Here is a 27,456-nt window from a genome sequence, read left to right as displayed (position 1 = left end):
AACAGATAATTTTTAAAAAGGCCTCTATAGTGATTTTTTTTTTAAATGCAGGTTTTTGTGGATCTGTGTGGTGTGGCCACAAGAAATGAAGACTTTTAGAAATGATGATGTGAAATGAGGTGAAAAAACAAGAGCAACAATGGGAGATATCACAATATCAGCTATAGTTTGTATTCTAGTATGTAGGGAGATATTTGTTTAATCAAATGTGGTGTGGACAGCATTTAAAGAATAATCATGGATAGAAAAAATATCCGTTTAAAAATATATGTTGATATACAGGGCCTAAATTATAGTGGTCTAGTGTTATGCAACAATGGGAGATATCACAATATCAGCTATAGTTTGTATTCTAGTATGTAGGGAGATATTTGTTTAATCAAATGTGGTGTGGACAGCATTTAAAGAATAATCATGGATAGAAAAAATATCCGTTTAAAAATATATGTGGATATACAGGACCTAAATTATTGTGGTCTAGTGTTATGCAACTAAAAAAGAGTAAATATCACAATCACAACTAGAAATATTTTATGTGTTAGAGATAGAGAACCTAATGAAACATGCCTTACTCCCACAGAAAAAAATAAATCCTCATTGTGACAGGTAAGAACCATTTATTCATTTAATTTCATTTATTCATTGTAGTTACTGCATTGTTATGTATTATGGGCGGTATTTTTTGGTGCTCGTTTTCCACCCGCGCAAAATTTAATTCGGTATTTTGCACATTTACCAGCACACCAGCGCACGTCCATGTAAAACATTACAAATTGCACGATTACAATGGGACACATAATTAGAATAAAGATATTACGAAATACTGTACATCTCACGGTGAGTAGTTATTCACCATCATTTGCAAATTGGTAATGACGGTTAAAAGTGATTAGGGGAGAGGCGAGAGACACGTATGGAGCACAGCTGAAGACGCACTGTCATGAGATATAAGCAACTCCTCTGCAGGATAAATGTTGTTTTATTCAGTAATTTGAGCAATATTAGGGTAAGTGTTGCTTTTTCCAGCCTATGTTTTCAATGGTAACCCATTGTCAGTCAATAGTGAAAGTAACTGCATATAACTGTCTTGTTGTTGACTGACACCTTGGTGAAGTTAGTTTCACTTTGCCAATGAGTTAAAATAATAGACGAGTGCAAATGTGTGAAGGATATGCTAGGTTTTAGTAAAGCATGGTTTAGGAATGACTATTCCATACGGTCTCGCAAGCAGCCTCCTTAAAATGCGCCGTTGAAAGCCAAAATACCGATGCATTTATTTGACATTGCGCTTTGTGCCGTGAAAGGGAATGACAGATGTCATTCTCATTCCCAAACACACCCATATGACTGATTAAAAAACCTAGGAACACCTTGTTGCGCCATGCGCTCAATGTTTGATAACGAAAACCTCTCCCAATGTGGACTGGACATCCTACTAAATTTGAATAAGCTTTTGACGAGTGACGATGCGCTTTAGAATGTCATGATAGGGCCCCTTGTCTCATTAAGAATCATGTTTGGAAACTATCTTCAACCTGACCACTTGTTACTGTTAGCTCTAGTGACAGTTGGAGTATATTTAATTTCAAAGTTCAGAGTACTGATTTGAGCACCTACAGTATTTGGGTCTACGAATAAGGGAGTGGAATTTTATGTGAACGTTTTACTGGGAAGATTCTGAATTTGCCTCATTCATTCATTCCATAGACTGTATATAGAACAGTCTATGATTCATTCATTCAATCCTTCATTCATTCATCATTCATTACTCCTGATCAAAGGCCTGTTTACACCTGACTTCAAATGGACTCACTAACACCCCTCTTCGCTGCCATACTTTCATGTCCGATAATGGGGACAACGTTAAAGGCTATTTGATTGTTCACCAAATAATTAAAGGGACATCGGGCAACGTTTTTGTGTTAATGAATCATCTTCGTAAGTCGGTATATGGTTAAATGACTCATTACGGGGCGAATGAAGGCTCTCTCGCCCTACTGCCTGTTGGAAGAATATCCCACTTGCAAGTTCGGTGTATCCTACCCGCCGACCGAAGCAGGATCAGTTTACAGCACAGAGGCAGGCTGACGAATCGCTAGAGATTGTTGCAAACGTGTGTATAATGGCAGAGCCAGCGAAGAAGCAGCGAAAACCCTTGACGGAAGATGCAAAGAAAAGGAAAAGAGCTTCAGACCGAGTGAGGGGGAGTTTCGTAGAGAAAAAGCATCAGGCTTGCCTGGTGTCCCTTTAAGACTGTGGTCAGTTATAACCTTGTGGTTAGTGGTCAGATTCACTTCTGCTTTCCAAATCTCTCTGGTAGAACATTCTGTTCTCATTTCTGTGTCCTGTGTCCCAATTATCCAGGCTAAACCCCCCCCCCAAAAAAAAAAAAAAAAAAAAAAAAAAACATTAAGCATACAAATAAATCTGCGAAGAGCACATTTTAGAGAAGCAAGCATGACACCCAGTGCCAAGTATGTGTCCACAGCTGTCATGCGTGTGTCCTGTTCACTCTGTTCCATCTCCACTGAGACCTGTGAAGTTGTGAATCTGTTAAAGCTGGCAAGAGAGGCTTGTTCTTGATGAGTTACACCACTCTTGGATGTTTTGTTCTGAGACTCTTACAGATTGATATTCCTGAACCTTTAAAGTAAACAGACTCTGTTCTCTGTGTTTGATATCCCATGTTTTGTACAGACATTCCAATCACAAATGCAATGCAATCACGAATAACCAATGACAAATTATAGATTTTTATCACATACCTATTGGCAGTATAGTGGTACTAGAACATAGACCTTTATATGCACCCCAGCCCTCTACACTCTTAAAACGAATGTGTTGAAAACAATACAACTTGCGCATCTCTGTGTCCAGATTTGTGTCACATGCTGTATCACAGTTTGTGTTGTTTCCTTTTTTTATTTGTTCACAATATGTGTTGAAAATAACACAATATGTGTTGAAAACAACACAACCTGCGTAGTTTTTTTTAACACATCTCAGTGTCCAGATAGGGACAACACATTTGTTTTAAGAGTGTATTAAGCCTTGGGTGGAGAACCCCCCTCCCCATGTGTTGGTACCGTACGGTGCTACTAGTGATTAGGAGTAGAGAGGCGTGGGGTGGGGAGGGGGCCAGTTAGGTCCCTTTTTCACATACCCATCAGCTAATACTAGAACATACAGTAGACCTTTGCATGCACCCCTGCTCTCCATATTGGGCCTTGGGTGCAGATCCCCGCCCTCCCCATTTGTTGGTGTGGTGGTACTAGTGATTAGGGGTAGAGATGGGGCGGGTGGGGGGTGAAAGATGATAGTTGAAAGTTACCTGATGTCGACTCTTCCTATCACTGTGAAGTAAAATTTACCAAGTGTTGGAAGAGGGTGTGAGTTGGGTTTATACTGTTGCCAGACAGTAGTTTTACCCTACTGATAACGTGTTGTCATGTGGTTAGTTCTAGGATGAGAGTTAGTTTTATTCACCTCTTATATAACACTCACAAAACTTCAAATAAATTGCTCATTAGATTATTTGTATTGCTTGCCTTTGCAATGGTGAAGAACATAGAGGATTCAATGTCACAGGTCATTTAATGACTTGTTCAACTGCAATTTTTAATTATAACACGTGGCTGTGTTTAAATGGAAAGGACATCAGTTCATTGTTTCAGTGGGCATAATTAATCCATAAGAAAAGATCATCTAAAAAGAGTTCCTTCATATGTCCTTAGTTTCTCCTACACAGCAATGAGATTAAAGGTAAGATGTTGGCCTATATCTCTTGCCTCGCATACTGTATATCTGCATTAAACAAATATGTCTCCTTTGGTTTTGAAGGACATCAAGATCTAAACAGGGACCCAATCTTTCACATCTTTCATAAAATAGTTATGGATCTCAATATTATCTTCCCTGTTTCTCTCTCCAGGTAACATTGGTGTTTAGGGATGAAGCACACATATGCATGATAAAGTGCATTTAACTAGCCTACAGCAAGAAGAACACTGTTATGGGATGGCTAGGATATTTTTGTGATCTAATGATAGATGCTCTCAATAAAGTGATATATATATAATACAATAATGATTCTGATATAATATACTGTATATAATAGATGCTCACAATAAAGTCCATGGTAGCCTATTTCTATCTCTTTCTATCTTCTATTTCTTCTATCTATAACCAGTTTCTCCTAAAGAATTCCAGGACCGTAATTCAATTGATACACTGATGATAAAGAGAACACATTGAGGTCTTCTGAGCTTTGAAAGATCCATCTTTGAGATATATGGGTTTTTTGTCCGTCCTTAGCATTCCAGACTTGTATGGGGGTAGATCATCAAAAGCCTGATGAACAAACCTGGCCTTGCTCTTCCACATGACGTGCTCTCTTCAGTCTGTTTGTTGTGCTAAGTGCTTCCGCTGCGATGGTTATTCATCGTTGTGTCTGCACGCAGTAAAAACGGCATTTCGCCATCAAATTAGAGTTGATGAACATTAACAGTGAATCTGCATCTGTCTTGACCTTCAGTGAGGAGGAGGAAGAGGAGGAGGAGGAGGAGGATGTTTTGCAATGCTATGCTGAGGTGATTCAGTCCTCGTTTTCAAAAGTTCTTTCATCTGCCGCAATCCTTTTCACTCTCTGGCTTCATGTCCTTGAACTCAAAATCCTTGTTAGTACAAGACATGCATTGCCTGTAATGTGATTATAAGGTAGAAAAGAATGCAATGGTCTCTGTTCTTCATATTGTGATGGTGTTGAAGACAATATTGCAACCCTAAATTGAATAAATAAAGCAACAGTTCAGCTCTTACTATCCTGTAGTTTAGTACCAATATTCCACTATTCCACGAGGATAGGTTGGTAAGTTAACAAAAACAGGAAGAAAGAAATAAAGCATTTGAAATGTATCCCACAATTCCACAAAGAGGCATATTGAACTATTACATGTTTTTCTGCATGGGTCAGCTATCATATTGTTGTTTGTGATTTACTCCTTTACTACACCCACTTCTGAGAAAACAAGGCATATAGGTTGATCATGTAGCCTACTGCTGTCATATACTGTTCTTTCTTACATTAAATAACTTTAATTCATATGGTTTACTCTATTGTCCTCTCTACTTGTCCCTAGTCATAGCTAATTTCGGGCTCATCATTTTCAGCGGGGGACTGGCTGATATGCTGCTCAGAGGCTACTTTTTTTAGGCCTACTGCATACACAGATCAAGCTTGAGTTTTGTTATCAATATTTGCATAATATTTGCAAAGTCTATGAATCGCCATATTGGATGATACAAAAAGGCTAATGTGTTAATAAATACAATTTGTTACTTGCGAATAGGTTGACAATGCTACAACGTCCAATATTAGCCAGATAATTACGGCACTAATAATCATGGCTATCTGGCTATCATGGCTATCTCTCTTTACCAGTTGCCACTTATGTCTGTCCTCTTCATATGGTTTACTCTACTCTATTTACTCTAAACAAATCTGGAAGATTGGCACACTTGGCAGCATTTTCCTCCAATGCTTTTTGTCTTTACCTGGCCTTTTCAGTCCCTCATGGCCTCTTTCTACCATTCATCTTCCCTGACGCTTATCACTACGGTAGGGCCAGAAAAGACGGGCTATATGGACCCAACCAACTCTTCTTGGTAGGGGAGAACAACAGAGGACATACATGCAGAGGCATAGGATGCGGAACGTGTGTAGCCTACTTTAACCCTTTGGTAATTTTACATTTTTATCGTTTAATCTTCCATGTATTCCTCAAATAGATTGTCTTTGATAAGAGGCCATTTGGATTTGTATCAAATTGGTATATTTTTTAATTAATTGCTTTTTTTGTATCAGTACCACACTTTTCCATACGTGGGGTCAAAAATGACCCCAAGCATTTTCTATGGAATTTCACAGGTTAACCATAGGAACCATTTTTAGCAACTATGACTATCAGGTATACATTTACTGCTGTATTATCAACAACTTTTCATAACATATCAATCAAGTAGGAAGGCACCTGTATATGTGAAGTGCATTAGTGTGTTTCAAGTTTTAAAGAATGCCATCACTATGGTTGAGTATGTGCCCTGACTATCATACCAACATTTGGTGTTGCGGTGAAGCTGCAGACTTGCCACCCTGTACCCTGTAGCCCCAAGTTTGAGGCCTGACTGATTTGCTATAGGACTACCCCCTGTGTTTCTCTTTTGAGACAAATTGCTTATTAAACTTTAAGTATGAGTATGCATGGGTGTAAGTGTGCAAACTCAAGGATGTTTGTTTGTGGTTGTATGTGTATACCTGAGGATGTTTGGGGAGATTTATGGAGCCTTTAACTAGTAAATAACAGGGTAACATATTAATTTATATTAATATTATCTTTATATTAAGACACGCATATTCACAATTAATTAAGAATTTCCCCTATGTAAGCTCATGTAAGCATACTAGCCATTTGTTAGTCATACTATATATATGTTAGTAAGCTAATTAATGGTGAATATGTGTGTCTTAATTTACAAATTATCATATGAAATAATCAAAATCACTGTGATTTTGATTATTTCATATGATAATTTGTGTTATTATAACTTCATATCTGAAAAATATAGATTTTCATTCTGCAATGGTACAATGTTGCCTGGGGGCAAAAACTGAGTTTAAAATGAGATATGAGACCTGTAATGCATTGAAAACCAGATAAATATTTTTGTGTTAGTGTTAAGTTATAAGGGTAGTGTGTTTTAAATTAATACATTGACTTTAATTCTTAAAAATAGGAATTATTTCACTTTTTACCGTTATGGTACAATGTTGCCTTGAGGCAACACATCTTAAAAATATACAAACATGAAAACATTATAAAAATGATGATTATAGTTCTAGTTATCATTACCATCATCATCATCCTTAACCAAAATGAAAGAAATAAAGTTTACAGCATAAAACACATTCATTCTAATTGGGGTCTTTTTTGACCCCACTCATGGAAGAGTGTAGATATTGGTAGGTCATGCATCTAAGGGTTAAGAGAAGATAGATTAACGCGGCTAATTTTTTCCCTTCTCCCGAATCTCCCGATTACCACTCCGGGCCTGGCTTGTATGAACGATTGTAACTGAATTCAGCAATACCTTTTAGGTGGGTCAACACACACACACACACACACACACACACACACACACACACACAGACAGATGGACAAACAGAGTTGGTTACAGTACTCTCCAGCACCCTATATCAGGGGTAAGGGTAACAAAGTGAGAAATGACTAAATCATAAGCACATGACAAAACATTTAAACCAGACAAAATAAATCGGCTAAATCCACGGGAAAAGGTAAACCGATGAGTCACAACCCTGAACACAGTGCTTGATTCGATGAGTGTTTTGCATTTATCTGTCTCATCATGCTTTCCATTATCTGCCTTTCCTTTTGACCCAAAAATGGCCTCAATAAAATTGACCCAGACTCACGCATTAAGAACAAAGCAAAACAAAAAGGGACTCTCAATACAGATCGTTCAAAGGCCACTTTTCAATATCATCCCACTTGATCCAAACACTCAACGTTAGATACTGAGCACTGCTAGTCTTTGTGAGACAATGGACAACAGGCTGAGCAATCATATGCTTATGTCTATTTAAAAACGAATCATCACCTCACCTCCCTGTGTGAGCGTACTTTATTATTGAGAGATATCAAACTTAATGAGGCTTTGATAGCTTTGCTCATGTGGCGGTGTGTATATTTACTTTCACACGCTGTCCAATAGCTGTGTTGGTGTAATAGCAGGATTAAGTCAATGGACTGTGGGATCTGTCCACAAACAAGAGTTGTTTAGCAAAGAGAGTCCATGGATCTCTCAAGAGATGTCACAATCTCTCACACGTACACACATCAATAACTGATGGGAATTCAAACAAAAAAGCAAAGTATTGATCATCTGGGGGGTATTACAAGTATGTGGTTTAATGGCAAACCTGGGTAAGTTAACTCTCTGAGTAAGTGATAAACCTCCTACAACAAGAGCCCTATGGTATTGCTTTGTTAGGAGAATGAAGCCATACAGCTCTTCAATTAGGAGTTTTACTCCTTAACTTATCCAGGTTTGTCACTAAACCACGTACTTGGAATACCCCCCTGGTATTGTTAGCTTGATATCAAAAATAGATCCGTACACCAACCTATGTTGCCACAAAAAAAAAAAAAACTTGAATGAAACGTGTGCCATGCTTGAATATGAATTGTGTGAAAATATGTGCGAGCTTAGAACTTCACATGTTCAGAGCGTGTTCCTTTCCATCTTAGGTGTTATTCAAATACAAAATGGACAGTCTTCTATTTAAGGGAGGATCTGTGAACAGCTGTGGGATGAAAAACAAGGTAGTCAGGACAGCATTTACATTAACTCATTAATTGTACATTTAAAAAGGTTGCATGATGGAACCCAACCAATATCTCTACAGTTGGATTATGCATGACATGGATCATTTGTATTGATTACCCTTTTGATTACAGGCCGTTGTGTGTATCAGTTAACGACACAGCAGCCCTGGTCAGCCCCTGGGCCAAATTCCTTTCAGTTCCAGCGAATGCCTTGGAAGTAGTTCTGCATGCACTTACTGTCAAACTTGCACAAAGAAAATTAACATCGGTGTCAAAACTTTTTCTTGACACTTTCCCCTCCAGACGTGACAAAGTTCATCTTGTTATTGTGAACATGTCTGTTGTGCTATGAATGCCGAATGCATATTATATGACGGATTTCCGATTACTGATTATGTACTTGAGACCCGAGGCTGTTTTTATTTTATGCTCATTTTCGGAGCAGATCATGAATACAGAGTAGCAGTATTTCATGAGATGGCTGCGAATGCAAAAACCCACGCAATGTCTAAACAAGCAAAGATCAAAAAGATATCCTGAATACTTAATAATTTGAAAAGGTCAAGAGAATTTAACAAATGAGGCTTTTGGTTAATTGCAGTGCGTAGGTTTCTAGTTGCTTATTGTTGATCTGGAACAGGTGAACCTTGTTAATGATGAAACCTTAATTAGCTGCTTGCCATTTAGCAGGGTCGTTAAAGGACTCAGAGTTGATTCATCAGTACAGTTATTCATCCCTGCAAAACAAAAACAATCAGACCGAAAAAAGAAAACCCATTTCCCCCTCTGCACTTTTATATGAAGACGAGGCGATGGAGACGGCATACATTATATCAACAATTCAGTTTGAAGTAGTTACAAGGCAGTGCTTTTGGGGTGTCAGTCTAACGAACCGTCACCACAAACTCAGACAATGTTTTTCATTAACTTTTGGACGTTTTGTGGCAACACTTTGTCCTCTGTTTGATAGCTTACCTCCTAAAGTGCAATAGACAAAGGAAGTTCCATCCGTCAAGCTGATTGATTTATAATTTACAAAGGGCCGTAAACTTGTGCTTGTGAGTGGGAGTATGTGAGTCGCGGAGTGGAATGTTGACATCTGTACTACAAGACGGCATCATCACACAGGTGACGGGGGACTTCAAACTTTCGCAATCGCTATTTGCCACTGTGCTGATGACTGCATTTATACAGCAACTAGATCTAATTATTTAAGCCGTTAATATTCCGCCCACCAAGATTATATATATATATATATATATATATATATATATATATAAAAAGAAACATGCAATTACATACAATAAGTAAATACACTCTTAAGATAGGCAGTTGGGTTCATAACAACCACAGAATGAAGCTCAAGACGGCTAAAGAAATTGCTGGTGGCAAAGCATCCAGTGACTGGCTGGAAGGCTGAGGGGGCAGTCAGTGAAGAGGTGGTGTGGTGTGTGTTCAGGCAAATTGGAGAGGTGGTGAATAGAGAGTTTATTTCCCATTGTATTCTGCTTATCTCACTAATTGTTCAGATGTTGAGCTGAACCTCACTTGTGAGTGGGAGAGTAGGTCAGATGTAGCCTGAGGGGTATTTCACAAAACCTAGATAAGGGATTAAGCTGGGATTTTTTGGTTATCCTGGATGAATTTAGCCTAGACTTGGTTTCACAAAAGAGATGGCACATAAGTTACCATGGGGATTTATTCTCTGCACCTAGCCTGGTCCCGACCAGGCTAACAGCCAAGCTAAGTTAATTCTAATGGTAATTATGTTGTCTTATTGGTTTAGCCAGCTGTCATTCACATCAGACCTCCATGCTCATTTTTAAAGAACTTTATTCCATATATAAACTATTTGCTAAATGTATTTGCTCGCAAAACAAAACAGATTGTCTGCCTACTACCATATGGTTATTATTTTAATTGTGATAGCCTTATAATTATTAACATAGGACAAGGTAGCCTACTCATTGTTTGCTTATTTTATTAGACGTTTGATGAATAGCCTAGGCTACTGTAGTGGAAGTGGAGGGGCAAGGTGTTTTCAACTATAATATAAAGGTATATCATACTATGTGCATCTTTGTAATGGAAAGCGCTTTTTTTAATGACGTTGAGTGTCGAGACAAGGAAGCACTCACACGTGGGTGCATACGTAAATTTGCATTCAGTTGGTCTACCACGCCTACTCCTGCTGTTTTACAGAAATAGCCATAATTCCCCATTCCAAAAAGGACAACTTTACTTCATTGTTAGTATATATTAAAAGCGGCTGTTCACTTTGTGAGAATGACGCTATTTTCCGCGTCTTTTTTATTCCAACCGTGAGTTCTTTGGGGCAGAAACGAGAACGCGCACACATCCTGAATTACTTACACCTGGCTTGACATAGTCGCTCCTACTGATCCTGGATTGTCGTTAGTGAAATGAGTTGAGCTAGGATGACCAGACAACGCTATGTCAAACCTCGCTTTATCACTTATCTTGGATGTCTTAATTCTGCCTTTGTGAAATACCCCTCCGGGTTGACAACATCTGCGCAGTATGCAACCTGCACCATTCTGGGTAACTGACGGCTTCAAATATCACCGACTCCTGTGGTGACAACAAGCACTCTGGTGCCAACAGCTCTCAGAAACCTGCCATCTTAATTTTAGTGATGTTTATAGCTAGATCCAATTATTTAAGCCCTTAGTATGCTGCTGATAGTATATTTTTACTACCATATTTCTCTTGAGACTTAATCATGACGATGCAATATCAGAATCCAGGCTTTATTCTTTTCAATGAGGGGCCTAGTGCCCCTCAAGGGAGAAAAGTACATGTTTGGGTCACCCCATCATTGGTTTCCACCAGATGTTCTCAGTATTCTCTTCTAACTTCTCTGACTAACAGAGACCATATTTAAAGTTACACACAAAGAAGGAGTGACCTCTAGGTCCAACCCAGTTTGAATATGCAATAGAAAGGGAGGATGAGGATTAGGCCTTCATCAGGTCTGGTCAGCTTCTATTATCTTTTAATTAAAACTACCCCCTTTCCTGGGAAGTCCTTCAGAGGCTTGGACACATGCTGTTCTACAAACATTCACACCTTGGTGATGGGCAAAAGGCATAAACAATGGATACACTGCATACAGACCAAAGACACACACACAGGGTACACATGGGTACATAATCACAAATGACCATAAGAACTATACAGTCTTCAAGTCATAAAGACTTGAATCATTAAACCATTCACATAAAATATGAATACAAAATATTCCCTTCACTGCTTACTAAAAAAGAAACATTTGACAGGCAACTGGGCTCACAACAACAACAGAGGCGTCTGAAGCATCAAACGCATCTGAAGTCGAAATAGCCGGTAGCTAAATGTCCTGGCTGGCAGCAAGGCTAAAGGGGCAGTTGGAGGAGATGGAGGCTGAGAAGGAAGAGGAAGATGATGATGAGGAGGAGGAAGAGGGTGATGTGGGATGGGGTGTGTGGGGTCTCTTTTTTCCCAGACATTCTGCCACATTCCCCCATAATTGGTTAGATGTCTACATGAAAAGAGAGAGAGAGAGAGAGAGAGAGAGAGAGAGACTCTCCACTTTTCATCTCCCGGCTCTTTCATGTGAGGGGCAGATGGTGGGAGCTGGCCAGGACGCGTAGAGGCAATGTAATGTGATGCTCACACTTTGGGAAACGATTTGGACTTGAAAGTTTTCTCAAGTTGTGCCGGACGATGCAGTCCTTCCTGCAGGCCCATGCTATGATATGCTGGCATTCATTTATCACAACATTCCTGATGCTCTTCAGTCACTAAAATCCCAAAAAGCCCAAAATCTACACTAAAATCTCCCTAAAGCATACCACAGAATACTATTTAACATGATATTGTGTTTTGTTTTTTGTTTTTTTATTTTTTATAATTTAAAAAAAAAGACATCTTCTGGGATTGTGAACAACATGTAGACTCAAAACATTATTAATAATAAACAACAGAGTAGGGATACAAATGTTGCAGTTAGAAGCAAACACAAAAGCAATCTGCAAACCTGGCCAAAAATCAAAGTTACAAATATGCATAAGATGAATAACAAAACTGCCAGGGACCGCTTCGCTTGTTTTAGGAGCCACTAAACAGTAACTGAACATTACCCAAAGGACGATACTCACACACTCATTCATCTGCGTGGAGTTAATTTATCAAATATGACTGCATTGTACGATACAGTACAGTACCTCTATAATTCCTACTTAGCGTAGTGAAATGAATCTTTCACACAGACCATATGGGTTAACAGCCCTGCCCCTTCACATTCGTTGACACATTTTGCTGTAACTTGTGGGGTGTCTCTCACAGTTTCACTCCATCTCCTTCTGAAGTGAAATGAGGAGCAGGTTTGCTGGCAAAGCTTGGTCCCCCCTTCTCATAACCAAACAGCTCCATTTTATTACCCCCTCCCCACCCCAACTAGCAGGCAGGACCAGTACTGAATGATGCTGTATTAATCAGGCCATGTCTGTGGTGCCAGACCTTAGCCAGGTCTGGGCCGAATCAAAACCGGAGCAGGGCCAGATCTTCGACAGACGACTTGCATCCTGTCTGCGTCTAGATCCTGGGGGACTGGTTAGTGCTGTCCATGACAGCTGCAGGCCCTCAAACATTTGCTGGAGGGTTGTTCCCCTCGCCACTGGCTCCTGGCTGAGTTTCCTCACCCACAGATGGTACCAAAACCAACTCTGGCTCTTAGGAAGTGTGCTGGACAATAATGGACATGGCTGTCGTGTTGTAACGTGGTAAATTGCCAGTCCAAAAAGGGACGGACATCTGTTCCTACTGGCATTTCCACCGGCCATAGTGGAAGCTGGTCTTGCACTGGGTGGCTTGATGAAGCGACATTCCCAAACAAATGACATTTGGTCGTAATATGACCAAATGATGTCACATAATGATATTTTAGGACTGGCTGGTGTCAACTAGAGGAGTGAATGCATTTATTTTAACCCTCAACGAAAATTATTTGATAAAAACAGATATGCAACTGGACAATAGGCGTGTCTATTGGCATGGATGATGTAATCTAACAATCGGCAGATCTGGGTTTGCTTTCCTGAACCCGCCATTGCGAGTCTGTGTCACTTTGGATAACTACCAGTCAACTTTAACCTTAATGACTATGTTAGTATATAAGCAATATACAGACGCTATGAGGCATTAAATGATTTTTTTGAGGAACAACAGTGATACAGTAAAAACATGTATGTAGACCTGTAAACATAAAAAAAGAAATAAGTTATGGTGGTTCAGTTAATGTTTATCTTTTCAGATTGTATCTTTTATGGGCTGAAGGTCAAAGCAAGATCTGAGAGAACAAACTTTATCTTACTAGCAGGAACAGAAGGAAGGGCAAAACTCGCCTTTGACACTCCAGGAAATAATAAAATAATTAAAACAAAAATAATAAAAAAAAAGCAGCCTGGGTAACCACAGGGGAGAGTTGAGAGCAGGCGGTTTCAGACTCACCTTTTCTCAATGTCTTAACATCTCCCCTCTCTCTCTGTTCTTTTCCTTTGTGCTTTTTTAAGACCCCCAAAATAAAGCTGCTCGGGGAGGACTCATGGTCCAGAACCTGACCCAAACCGAAACTGAGCAGGGCCACAGCCCAATTTGAGAGTCCGTCCGAACTGTCCGTCAGCTGTCGGCTCCTCTAACGCGCCGAGTGAGCGGACTAACAAGCACCTGCGCCCAGGCCCCTGTACTTCATCAATGTCAGGAGGACGTTAAGCAGGAGTGGGCGCCAGCAGCAGCAGCAGCAGGCCTGAGGCCTGGCTTTGAGGAGCTGAGCCTCTCTCCCCCTGGACCTCCCTCCCTACTCTCTCCTCCCTCCTTCCTCATCCCTCCTCTCTCCTCTCAACTCTCTCCTCTCTGCTCCCTCTTCTGTCCTCCCTCCTCTCTCCTCCCTCTTCTCCCCCTACTGCCTCCTTCCTCCTCTCTCCTCCCCCTACTCTCTCTTCTCAACTCTCTCCTCCCTCCTCTCTCCTCCCCCTACTCTCTCCTCTCAACTCTCTCCTCTCTCCTCTCAACACTCTCCTCTCTCCTCCCTCTCCTCCCCTACTCCCTCCTTCCTCCTCTCTCCTCCCCCTCCTCTCTCCTCTCAACTCTCTCCTCCCTCCTCCCCCTCCTCCCTCCTTCCTCCTCTCTCTCCTCCCCCTCCTCTCTCCTCTCAACTCTCTCCTCTCTCCTCCCTCCTCTCTCCTCCCCCTCCTCTCTCCTCTCAACTCTCTCCTCTCTCCTCCCTCTCCTCCCCCTACTCCCTCCTTCCTCCTCTCTCCTCCCTCTCCTCCCCCTGTCTCTCTCCTCCCTCCTCCCTACTCTCTCCTCTCTCTTCCCTCCTCTCTCCTCCCTTTTCTCCCCCTACTGCCTCCTTCCTCCTCTCTCTCCTCTCTCCTCTCTCCTCCCTCCTCTCTCCTCCCCCTACTCCCTCCTTCCTCCTCTCTCCTCCCCCTACTCCTTCCTTCCTCCTCTCTCCTCCCTCTCCTCCCCCTCCTCTCTCCTCTCAACTCTCAACTCTCTCCTTCCTCCGCCCTACTCTCTCCTCCCCCTCCTCTCTCCTCTCTCCTCCCTCCTCTCTCCTCCCCCTACTCCCTCCTTCCTTCTCTCTCCTCCCCCTACTCCTTCCTTCCTCCTCTCTCCTCCCTCTCCTCCCCCTCCTCTCTCCTCTCAACTCTCAACTCTCTCCTCCCTACTCTCTCCCCCTCCTCTCTCCTCTCTCCTCCCTCCTCCCTACTCTCTCCTGTCCTCTCGCCCTGCAGCACTACAGGAGGCCCCTTGCATGACCTCTCTAAGAGCAGCTCCTGCCCACTTTGGGTTTTTTTCTTTCTGCAAAGTACCTTTTAAACATTTTGTGTTTCTCTGTCTCTCTCTCTCTCACTCTCTCTCTCTGAAAACTTGGTAATTAGAGTGCAGGTTGGTATGTGATGGGTTTGCTGGAGAGTTGTATGCAATGGTGCAAGGGAGAAGCCATATTGACCTTGATGTCTGGTTTATCATGCTCACCACAGGCTATGCTCATACTTTTATAAATAAAAGTGGTATAATAATATTCACTTATGTAAGTGCTACTGTACAAGCGAGCCGTAAGAAGCCATAATCGTGGTCATGATTAAAGCAGGACATGAAAGGAGAGAAATTAAGAGATTAATCATCTTATGAGGCAAAGCAAAAAATTGTGTTCATAAAACAGACGCCATTTGGTGTTTTCATTAAGCAATGCACTTAATGAAAGCTTGGTACTCTCTCACATGTTCAACATAGACATGAATTGTGTGGACATCTTAATTAATCTTAATTAACATGTTTTTAGACCTTTTCCCTTTGCCATTTACACTTGCTACAAAGATGTATTTATTTATTTATTTTTCATGAGGAATTACATGAGAAACAAGAAGAAACATAAAATGATTTCTGTTTGCTAACTTACCAGCAGCACAGAATAATAACACTCAGAGGGGCTTATTGTATCCAGCCAAATTAATTAATAAAATTCACTTTTTCTTAGCACTCTTGGAAATGTTTCATAATGCCTATGGGAAAGTTCAACAAAAGAAAAAAAAATCATTGTCTTTCTTTTAGTTCTTTAGAATTCAAATGGACGGGTGGGTAGATTCCAAAAAAAGCTTTTCAATTAACAGTGAGGTTGAAATTACAGCTGAACAGAAATAAGATGAATAGAATAGTCAGTCCCATTATTTTAAGTGTGGAGATACTGAGAGAGAGAGAGAGAGAGAGAGAGAGAGAGAGAGGGAGGGAGGGAGGGAGAGAGAGAGAGAGGAAGAGAGAGAAAGAGAGAGAGAGAGAGAGAGAGAGAGAGAGAGGGGGCCAATTCTATAATAAATCTATAATTTTATCAAGCATGCAGACTGACTTGTCTGGCTAGCAGGTGGGCTAATTAATTCAAGCACCAGGTCTAATCATTTCACAGAGCTGAGGAATTCAATCAAAGTTTCAACTGGCAAATTCTTGTTTTTTAATGGACTGAACACCTTTGTGCATGTTTTTTTTTATTTTATTTTTTCAAAATACTACCAGCAGGCAGCTTCTTCTCTCTGGAATTTATTTGATCAAATATGTTTCTCACATCACATGTTCCAACAAGTCCCTGAACGGTAAATCGAACCCAGGCCAACTGATTGCTAGGTGTTGAGGATACCCGATGGTAACCAGGAAGTCTGTCTGTGTGTGGAGCTGGCTCACTAGACATAGAAAATCACGGTGACCGTCACAGTATCACTACTGTATTTCCCATGGATTCTATTCACCCTTTCTGCTCTCATGGTTCTGAAGAAAGGTGTTCCGTGGAATGGACCAGCACTGCGGCTGAACTAGCCTTGACCCTTTGCCTAAACCCGGTGAAGCACCCGATTTGGTTCCCCATGCAATTCATGTTTCCCCCAAAGATTGTTAAGGCGGAGCAAGATATTTCATCAGAAGCCACTTCCGGGAACCTGGATCGCACAAGGGGTCAAAATCCCCCTTTATGCAGAGCAGAGGCAGCGACTGCTCCATTGAAGTCTATGGGCATAGCTCAGAATTTCACCACATATGCTAAGGTCTTGGTTCTATAGAGTTAGGAATGTGAATTTCGTGCACGTTTTCATGATCCTCAAACTCTTCTGAACATTTCAGGTACATTTTTAGCATTTTTGAACATTCCAGTCCGGAGAAAATCGACCTTCGATCAGGTGTGCGCCGGTTATTTATGCCGTTGCTGTTGGCCGGTTGCAACGTACGCTCATCTATACGTCATCGACACGCCTCTTTATGGAGACAGGATTCGATCCCCATTTCGCGCCCATAGACATCATGGAGGTATTATATATAACTGGAGAGAGTGACTAAGTCCCGCCCCCATTCATTTCAATGGCCCATGCTAGGCTAGCTACTTCAGCCAAAAAAGCATGAAATTGACCGCAGCCATCTTTTACGAAAATGGTGTTTCATGGGTGTTCGTTTCCGGCACCAGCTAGAATTAGCCTATTAGATTCCACGTTACAGACGGAGACAACGTAAGGTACAACGGTATGTCGTTGATGAAGATTGGACATTCCCTCAGAGGAAAAGAAGTTGTTCGGGAACGCGCTTCACCTCGTTATAAGCGCAAATTCATTTAATTGGTTGGGATAACATTTTGGGAATGGTGGTAAAGTTTGCCCTGTCTCTGAAGTCCTAGGTTATTTAATGTGATGTTCATATGTGATAATAAACGATGCGAATCAATATTGTGTCACTTTAGGCTTCACAAATAATGATCCCTAAATACTATATTTGGACAGGTTGTATAGGCCTATTACGCAATAGGCTATCCAACGAAAATGACTATTAATTAAGTAGACATGGTATGTAAGAAACGTGTGGATAGCTGGGATTTTTGCTGCACCCAGTGTGAATTTGCAGCTTGTTAAGCCTAGGCTACATTTGCAGGCAGACGAAATGAAGCCAACGCAAGTTAAACTTCCGATAGAAGCGCACATCCCTCGGGTATTGTGGTTCGAGCAGGCACACTGTAAAAAATCAAACTTGGCATCTGTTACGCTTACAAAAGATTTTCAGCACACAAAACTCAAAACCTTCATTTAGCTTTCCAAACTTGTTATTATCATTAATCTCAACCATTCCATCGATTTAACATTGTAAAGTGGAATAGCTCAGTTGACAAAACTTAAATTGTCAAGTATCTGGGCCAGAGTGAGATTCTTGAAGTTCACGCATGCGCATTTGTACCAACTACGGGGATTCCCCTGGAGGAAGGCAGGATTGGAAACGAATCTCGACCACGCTGTCGCAACTACAACGTTTGGAAAGGGTAAGTTGATATATTTCACTCCATTTGGACCATACAGTCTATTACGCGAATTTAGGGATAATATGACAGGCTACCGTACGTTTTTGCACCAACCACGCAAATATTTTATCATCTGAAACATTGAAAAACCATTGAGTCGTTGGCCAAACTGAATCAGTCATAGCCAAAAATGAACGTGTTCTTCATCCTCTAACTTAACGCAGAACCTGTGTAACGTTAAACGACATTAAATGCTGGGTAACATATAGCTTTACAAGCTCTACATTTCATTCGAGCCTCAGGCTAATATTTAGACGTTTAGCCAATATAGCCGAGGGGCAGCATCGTTTTTAGCAGCCTAGCATCTAACCAAAGCTGGTTAAGCTAGCTACATTACACTGTCCCACTGACGTTTTTCACGATTTTACAATCTTAAGAAAGCCCAAAGATGTGCCCGGACACGTGAAAGTATTTCCTGCTTATTGTTGTGCTGCATAACTGTAGCTAAAGCCATAATCAAATCAGTCACAATCAGTGAAAAGATACAAATCTCTACCAACACCTTTACTCTGGCTGTGACCAGAATAATGGCTGGTTATCAAATCACGTGGTTCCGCGGCAGTGTAGGTTTTACATTAGTTTGATGCTCCCTATTGGGATATTTTTTTTCTTTGTAGGCTAAGGGCTAAGTTGTTAGTTACTACCTAGGCCTTTGAAATCTTTAAGGTGATTGACTGTACAATATCAGTCAAAAGTTGTGGCAACTAGTACATATTCTGTGATCTTTAAGTTGTCTGATTTTGCCCAAATTGTTATAGTTTAACATATTTCAATGCATGTATTGCATTTTTAAGAATGGCATTTAAGATACTGTAATCTCTTTTTATTCTGTTTTGTTTCATCCCCACAGAATACATCTCCCTCGAAATTGTGATGCAATGCAAGAAATGTAAATTTGCTCACTCGGACGTGACGGCACTTCTAAATCACTACAGGCTTGTACACGCTAAAGGTCATCAAGCAAGAACTTGGCCCTGCCCCTATCCTGATTGTGTCTGTACATTTAGGACATCAGGTACTTTAAAATGTCATGTTGCACGCTACCATGCCAAAAATACGTTGACTAAAATCTCTTCAACATTCAAGTGCGATTATTGCTCATTCCAAATTGCTTGTACTGCTTGTGAATATTTTGCACATCTTCGAGGGCATTTGAGGAGTGGTACAGTAATAACATGCCCATTTGTTGGCTGTGAGCATAAAATAAAGAATGTTGCTAATTTCAACATTCACAAGTGTAGGAATCACAGAAATCACACAGACAAAGACATCAAATCTGCAGCTGTCCTTGTAGATACATTAAGAAGTGCTGACTCTGAGATAGACAGTAATGATTATGATTTTGATGATGGGGACGAAGGACCCTCTACTCATGCTACCATAGATTCAGAGGCAGATGAACCATTTCTTGAAAGTTTTGACACTGATGCACTGGAACACAAGCTTGCATCCTTATTTTTGTCAATGCAAACAGTTCTACATGTCACTAAGAATGCTACTCAGAAAATCATTTTAGAGCTCAATGATATTGAGAAACTGGCAAATGAACTGGCTGTTAAAAAAATAACAGATATTTTCAGGAAGCATGGCATAGATAAAGATTCAGCAATCCTTCAGGAAGTCACTGATGCCATGTTTGAATCTAACCCTATCATTCAGACCACTTCCGAACGGGGTAGTTTATCCACACAGTACAGACGTGACTTGTATTTCAAAGAACATTTCTCAATTTTGAAGCCAATTGAATATCTTTTTGAAAGAACACGTAAGAACTCTTTCATTTACGTTTCTATTCTTGACACCCTTAATAACCTGTTGTCTAATGCAGACGTTTTTGACAAAATGGTGTTTGATCACAACTCAGCTTCTGGACAGCTCAAATCATTCCAAGATGGCCATTACTATAAAACCAATGCACTTTTTAGTGAGGATGATCCTAACATTTCCTTGGGGTTGTATATAGATGAGTTTGAGGTGTGCAATCCTCTCGGTACGTCTAAGAAGGAACATAAGATTGTGGCTGTGTACTGGTCTTTGCTCAATCTGCCACCAAAGTACCGCTCTAATCTGACTTCTATTCAGCTGGCTACACTTGGGAACAGTGACGATGTTCACACCTTTGGTTATGAGAAATTCCTGAGCCCTTTAACGCGAGAGATCCAACTTTTGGAGCAAACGGGGGTGTTTGTCGCTGGTCTTAATCGGCACTTGAAAGGGACAGTCTTTTGTGTCTGTGCAGATAACCTTGGGGCAAACAGTTTGGCAGGATTTGTGGAATGTTTTAGTGCCACCAACTACTGCAGATTTTGTGTAACTTCCAAGGATGATATTAAGTGCACAAAGGTCAGGGATTTCAAATTGAGAACCATTGAGGAACACAACTCTCATGTGGAGACATTGCAAAGTAGTGGCAGCACACATGTCTTTGGGGTGAAAAGGGAATGTGCATTGAGTAAGGCTTTGTCATACTTTCACCCCATTACAGGGTTTCCACCTGATGTGCTCCATGACCTATTTGAGGGCATTGTGCCAGTGGAGTTAGCAGTGTGTTTGCAGGATTTGATAGCCAAAGGTTTTCTCACACATAAGGACCTAAATAGGTATATCAAGACATTCACATACCAAGACCCTGACAAAGTGAATAAGCCCAAGATTATTGCCAAGTCGTGTTTCAAAAAGGGTACTGTTGGAGGGAATGCACACGAAAATTGGACCCTCCTTCGTCTGCTTCCCCTCATGATTGGTCACCGCATTCCAGAAAATGAACCTTCTTGGGAGATCCTAATGGATTTGAAGGTCATTGTGGAGTTGGCTGTGTGTACATCATTTTCAGAGGAAACACTGGGTTACATGGCTAGTTTAATAAATGACCATCGCAACTTGGTCATTGAAACATTTCCAGATTTTCCCTTACGGCCTAAGCATCACTTTGTGGATCATTATCCTCATTTGATTCATTGTTTCGGCCCACTGGTGTCATTGTGGACGATGCGTTTTGAAGCGAAGCACAGCTACTTCAAAAAAGTTGTGCATGACACTAGAAACTTCAAGAATATCCTTCTGACACTAGGAACAAAACACCAGGAAATGCTGGCATACTATTCAGATCGTGGTGACCTTTTCAGGCAGGCAATTTACGTAGAGAAGGCCGAACCTTTTTCAACCTGTGACTTGGAGGCACCTCTTAGGTCAGCCGTTGAAAACAAATACCCAAACACAAACTCTGTGTCAGTCTCTAGTGATGTGTGTGTGGATGGGATCAGTTACAGGTCAGGTTTGATCCTTTCAGCGGGATATTTAAGTGGCTTGCCTGAATTTTATAAGATAATGAAATGTTTAGTGTTTCAGAAAACCGTGTCATTTCTTTGTAAGAAAGTCACATCGTGGTATACCGAGCATATGAGGTCTTACATTATTGAAGAAAGCAGATATGGGGAGATTTGTGTCCTTGACCCAGACATGCTGAATGACTTCCATCCGTTGGTGGCATATACAGTTGGAGGTTGTGTTGTTGTTACTCCAAAGGCTTTTCTATTGCATTAATGGTAAGTGAAAACATTGTGATGTATGTATTTTAAAGGGATATTCCAGCATTTGGGGAATTACACTCATTTTCCACCTCCCCTTGAGTTAAACAATGGTTTTTTACCTTTCTCAAGTTCATCCAGCCATCTATATTCTCATTCTGGCATAATAATTAAGAAATGTTGCAAACGTACCATGGGTGCAGCAGCACAATCATATCATGGAGCACTTGAAAATAGTCCCTGTAGGTTAACTTCCAACAACAAGGTTGAGCTGCTGCAGAGGAATTGGTTATGACTGGATTATTACGCCTATGTATATATATTCTTTTGATCCTGTGAGGGAAATTTGGTCTCTTCATTTATCCCAATCCGTGAATTAGTGAAACACACTCAGCACACAGTTTGAACCGGCAACCCTCCGGTTACAAGTCCGATGCGCTAACCAGTAGGCCACGGATGCCCCCATTGATGCCTGAATGGGAGTATAGTTCCATGTCATCAGCCTAGAAAATCACCATGTTTCCTTTTCCGTTAGTCTTATTACACTTTCTAACTTGAGAAGAGACAAGTTTTAAATAGGAAAATTACCCGAAATCACTTTTACGCGTGATGCTAGCAGACGAGATGCTAATGGTCTAATCCGATTCAATGATCTATGCTAGGCTGGAGCTAAAAGTTGTTTAACTCAAGGGGAGGTGGAAAATTAGTGTAATTCCCCAAATGGTGCAATATCCTTTTAAGCGTTTAAAATAATATTTCATTGAGGTGTACAGTTTTTTTATTTTATTCTATAAATGATTTTCCTCCACACATAGCACATATGGTAGGCTTGAGATTACGTACACAAAAGTGATATTGCAAATATCACTTTTTGCAAATATTTTATTATATATTTTCATGGGACGGCACTATAGAAATGAAACTTGATATAACTTAATGTAGTCAGTGTACAGCTTGTATAGTAGTATAGATTTACCTTCCTCTGAATATTACTTAAAACAAATGGGAGGCGTGTACTCTCTTTTGTGAGATACTGTAACTAATTCTTCCATTGTTGTGCATTTTATTTCCTCAGAATGCTGTTACGGGTGTGTATATCTTCAGACAATATTCGGCGGGTCAACCTTCCTTGTCCGCCAGAATCTGTGGATCGACTTAAGGATATTCTCAGAGAGATGCTTGGACTGACTGAACAGTTTTCTTTGCAATTTGAAGATCCAGAGTTTGGGAATGCTCTTTGTAATTTACACAGCATAGATGAGTTGCCTGCGGACAAAGCAGTCCTAAAAGTTGTGTGGGACAACATAGCCTCTAATGATACTACGACACCTCCATCAGATCTGTCCGACACAAACTCGGTGTCGTCACTTGACACAGCAAGCATATCTAGTCATGAGAATTTAGGTTCTCCAAACATTTACAAAAGACTTAAAACATCCAAAGATTTGCCATTGCCAGGATCAATTGAAATTCCCAAATTCTCCCTTGATGTTGAGCTTCGTCTTAAAAAAGGCAATGAGATATACAGGCAGACCAAAACTCCCATTGTCCCCCCAAGAGAAATGAAATCTGCCATCTGTACCGCGTTAGTTGACTCCATTTTTGTATCTGGTTGCTACCCGGAAAAGCAAGATATGAAGTTTTTTGCTGCAGCACTAGTAGAAAAGCACCCATGTCTCACAGAAGATGGTCCTGGAACCGGGTATGATGGATGGATTGTAAGCCTTTGGTTTAAAGTTGGGAACTACCGGAGTAAGTTACGTAAAGCAGGACATGCAGAAGTGAGCGTGAACAAAAGACAACAAGATTCAGAAGAAGGGGTGAGGTTTCGCCTCAAGAAAGCAAGAAGAGCAGAGGTAAACTTTTTACCACCCCATCCCGAAGGCCAATCTGATGAAACCCTTGATGACTTAAGACTACAAATGATTAAAGAAACCGAAAAGAAGAAGTTTGATAGCACCTTTGTTAAAGAAACGATGGCTCTTACTTTTTCCTTCCGACGTCAAGAGGTGGTTGACATTGAGCCTTTGGTCACAGTATTGAGAGACAGATGGCCTGCTCTGTTCTTCAAAGATGAGGCCAGTATCTATTTACTATACCATTCCATTTGGTTGCTCACCTCTAACTGTTTATCTGTCCTTTGTCTTAAACGCTCTGTCACACTGTTTTAACAGATTTGCCGCGAATTCTACCGCATCACCAACATAGACCTCATGGTGACATTCCAGTCATCGCTTGAAAAATTCACTCCAGCATTAATGAAGTATTACCGGAAGAAGAAGGAGCCTGCTGGATCGGAGTTGACTGCACTGCTTGCTCCTCTGGACGACCAGGTAGTTTGTTTCCATACACTGCATCCAAAAAAATTACGAAACTGAAAAGGTTTATTTTTTCAGAAATTCAGTTGAAGTCAAAGCCCTTATAGAGCATTACACACAAAGTGTTTCAAGTTTCATTAGTTTCAAATTTGATTACTGTGACTTTGAGCCCATCGAAACCATATCCAGTGTTTAAAAAAAATAATATTACAGTACATAACAAAAAAAGTTTTTATTTTTTTAAATTACAGAAATCTTGTCCCTCTAACACATATGTGTATGTATGCCTACAAGACTTGCTTGGGGCTGCTTTTACACGACTGAGGTCTTTTGAAAGCCCAGGTTGCTCTGATGGTTACCTTCAGGTTGTCTGTATTGGGTCTGTTGACAGTTGTAAGTCAGTAAACGTTCCTGACCAGTACCCCATAGAAAATGTATAGGGTGATGTGGTGAGTGGCAGACCCAACAATAGAGGTGTCCTGAAGGTTCAAAGTTAACTTAGGCTCAGCAGTGCTACAGGCTGATTGCTGTTTGGGGGGGGGGGGGGGGGGGGGAGCATTCATATGACAGCACCAGTATTATTCTGCAGCAATTCACATTATTCTTTGTTGATGTGTTGTGTAAATCTATTTTTTAATTGACATCCAGGGAAAAAATAGAATTGACATTATTTTTTTCTTTATCACAATGTATACTCAGGTGTCAGACATCATGGACCTTAGGAAAAGAGTAGCCTTGGAAGGACTGCCTCTCGTCCTAAAAGAAGAATCTGGATGCCTTTTTCGGAAGTGCTTGGTAAGTGTTATTGTTCTTTATCTGTTTTCCTCCCAGGCTTCCCTTCCATCATCCTCTACAAAATCCCCATGCGGCACAGAAGGTTTAAAGGGACACCAGGCAAGCCTGATGCTTTTTCTCTACGAAACTCCCCCTCGCTCGGTCTGAAGCTCTTTTCCTTTTCTTTACGTCTTCTGTCAAGGGTTTTCGCTGCTTTTTCGCCAGCTCTGCCATTATACACACGTTTGCAACAATCTCTAGCGTTTCGTTAGCCTTCCTGCTTCGGTCGGCGGGTAGGATACACTGAACTTGCAAGCGGGATATTCTTCCTACAGGCAGTAGGGGCGGTCGAGAGAGTCTTCATTCGCCCCGTAATGAGTCATTTAACCATATACCGACTTACGAAGATGAGTAATTAACACGAAAACGTTGCCTGGTGTCCCTTTAAAAGTCCAGGCTGCCATTGTAAGGTTCAAAATGCAGCAGAGAATAGTGTTGCATAATTTACCTGATAAACTAGTCCTAGTTTGTTTTGTAAAAAGGACATGGGTAAATTGCACGCTTGTCAGTGGTTGTGTTCAAATGCAAATTAGAACTGGCATGTTGGATTCAAAGTGATAGCCTACTGCAGATGACCCATGCTATGCTACAGCTTGTCCATGAGCCAGACCACCCATCACAAATGTTGTCATGCTTTTTGGCTTCCTATATGTCCACATTACATATTAGTATGATGACCTTTGCAGAGGTGAAGCTTAACAGCAGTTAGTAGACGTTGAATAATGCAAATACATTGCAACTACATTCCAGAACTATGTACTGTCCATGCCATCAAGTAGGGCAGAGTATGTTTCAATGTGTCAGAGCTTGACTGACCTATAGACAGGTTTCTTCATCTTATATTTGTGAATCTGTTTTATTAATGGCTTGCATCATATAAATAACACAAAGTATTCCCACCTTTCCCATCTCCCCATTTACCATGCAACCTAGCCTTGTATAGGCAATTGAAATGCCTGTAGGGAAAATTGATTAAATATCCCAAATGATGCATGTTCTGAAAGCCCATTCCCTCTAGCTGGGATATGGCATGCATTAAAATATCCTAAGTGCAATGGACCCCACATGGACCTATAATGTATTTGCATTGCCCAGAAACACATTGAGTTTCAGTAGGCAAATAATGAACACATGAATTTCCATTAAGCTACTAGTCTGGCAAGGTTATCATGCCAAATAGAGATGCCTGTCTAAAACTGACCCTAGATTTTTTCTTCTTTGTTTCTGCTTGGATTTCTCAGGAAACTGATGCTGAAGAGATCTACACAAGAAATGTGAAGATTGGCATCCTCACAGTACTCGAAGATGATGTTGCTGTGAGGAAGTCTCTTCCAACAGTAATTAACATTGCCATCATCTTGGAAGAGACTGTGGTCCTAGAAGACATTAAAGATCTGCCATCTGCTGTTGCATACCTGTTTGGACTCTTGTATGCCACAAACATGGAATACCCAAAGGATCTTAGTTACACATTTGAGGTGATCCAGAAGATATTTGTGGAACTTGATGCTCAGAGCTGCTCCTCTAGAGCGCTTTCTCTTCGACGTAAGCTTTACGAATTGTTAAGATAGGCGTCTGTTTGTCTGTCTAAACTTTGGAGGAAGGAACTGTCATTTCTGTCTGACAACATTGATGGTAGAAACCAGTGCTGGCTGTTTATTGCTTCACATCTAACACTGAGTCACTAAGCAGAGGCAGATATAAGACAGAACGCCGCTACAACAAAAACACTAAAATGCTACAAGCACCTCTAAATGTCCGCTTGGACTGGCTTAATGCTGGATGTTCATATACCTGGCCATGTTGAAGGTAGGCCAAATTACCTGAAGAGTTAGCCTCCTGTGTTCTAGTGGGGATGAGAAAATTTGGTGGTTCTATGTGGTTCTGAGTGCTTTACAAGTGTTTGCCTGTGTGTCTGTCTGTCTCTATTATGTCTTTCTCCTAATTGGCAGATAGGGGAACAGTTACACTCACGCACGCACACGCACGCACACACACACACACACGCACACACTATACAGATCTAGAAAATGCAGCCATTGGACCAGGCTCTTAAGAGGGAGAAAGACAATACAGACTGACACACAGGCAAACACACAGAAACTTGTGCACGCACGCCATATGAAAGGAAAGGATGGGAAATGTGGCTGCATTTTTTATATTTGATTACTGCTCTGCTGAAATATTCACACTTTTGGGCTCAAACTAAGTGCATGCCATTGAATTGTTCTGCGTGTGAAGACATTGTTTTAGCTTGTAGCTTTTCCTGAAAGCACCATGTTTTTGGAGTTGGCTCCATTTTGTTTTTTACAGTTTGTGACCCCAACACTTCTCAGACTATACAGTATCACTGCACTCTTAAGAGTGAGAGAAAATAAAACATTTGTTGTAACTGACATGGTGTTTGAGGTGTTTTTATTAGTTGAACTAACTTATGCTCTTCTTACTTTAAATATTGAGTTCTCGCTACTTGTATTAACTTAAGC

General features: G+C 40.8%; 1 protein-coding gene and 1 long non-coding RNA gene across 2 annotated transcripts; both read left to right on the top strand.

The window, feature by feature from the left end:
* Window positions 1-17,953: 17,953 nt before the first annotated feature.
* Window positions 17,954-22,997, top strand: LOC143127963 (uncharacterized). Its single transcript, XR_012987749.1, has 3 exons — window positions 17,954-18,252; window positions 19,142-19,306; window positions 22,894-22,997. It is a non-coding gene; the product is annotated as an uncharacterized LOC143127963 (long non-coding RNA).
* A 797-nt stretch (window positions 22,998-23,794) lies between these two features.
* Window positions 23,795-26,691, top strand: LOC143127886 (uncharacterized). The gene is made up of 4 exons (XM_076289599.1): window positions 23,795-23,854; window positions 23,993-24,151; window positions 24,836-24,931; window positions 26,212-26,691. Exons 1-4 carry the CDS (start codon window positions 23,795-23,797, stop codon window positions 26,539-26,541), a joined length of 645 nt encoding a protein of 214 aa, XP_076145714.1. The 3' UTR covers window positions 26,542-26,691.
* The last annotated feature ends 765 nt before the right edge of the window (window positions 26,692-27,456 follow it).

Source organism: Alosa pseudoharengus, unplaced genomic scaffold (assembly GCF_046254945.1).
Source record: "Alosa pseudoharengus isolate Yale_2024_CS ecotype anadromous, Long Island Sound unplaced genomic scaffold, YU_APseudo_1.1 YU_APseudo_1.1_scf_17, whole genome shotgun sequence".
NCBI classification, from domain to species: domain Eukaryota; kingdom Metazoa; phylum Chordata; class Actinopteri; order Clupeiformes; family Clupeidae; genus Alosa; species Alosa pseudoharengus.
This window is presented reverse-complemented; position numbering and strand designations above follow the sequence as displayed.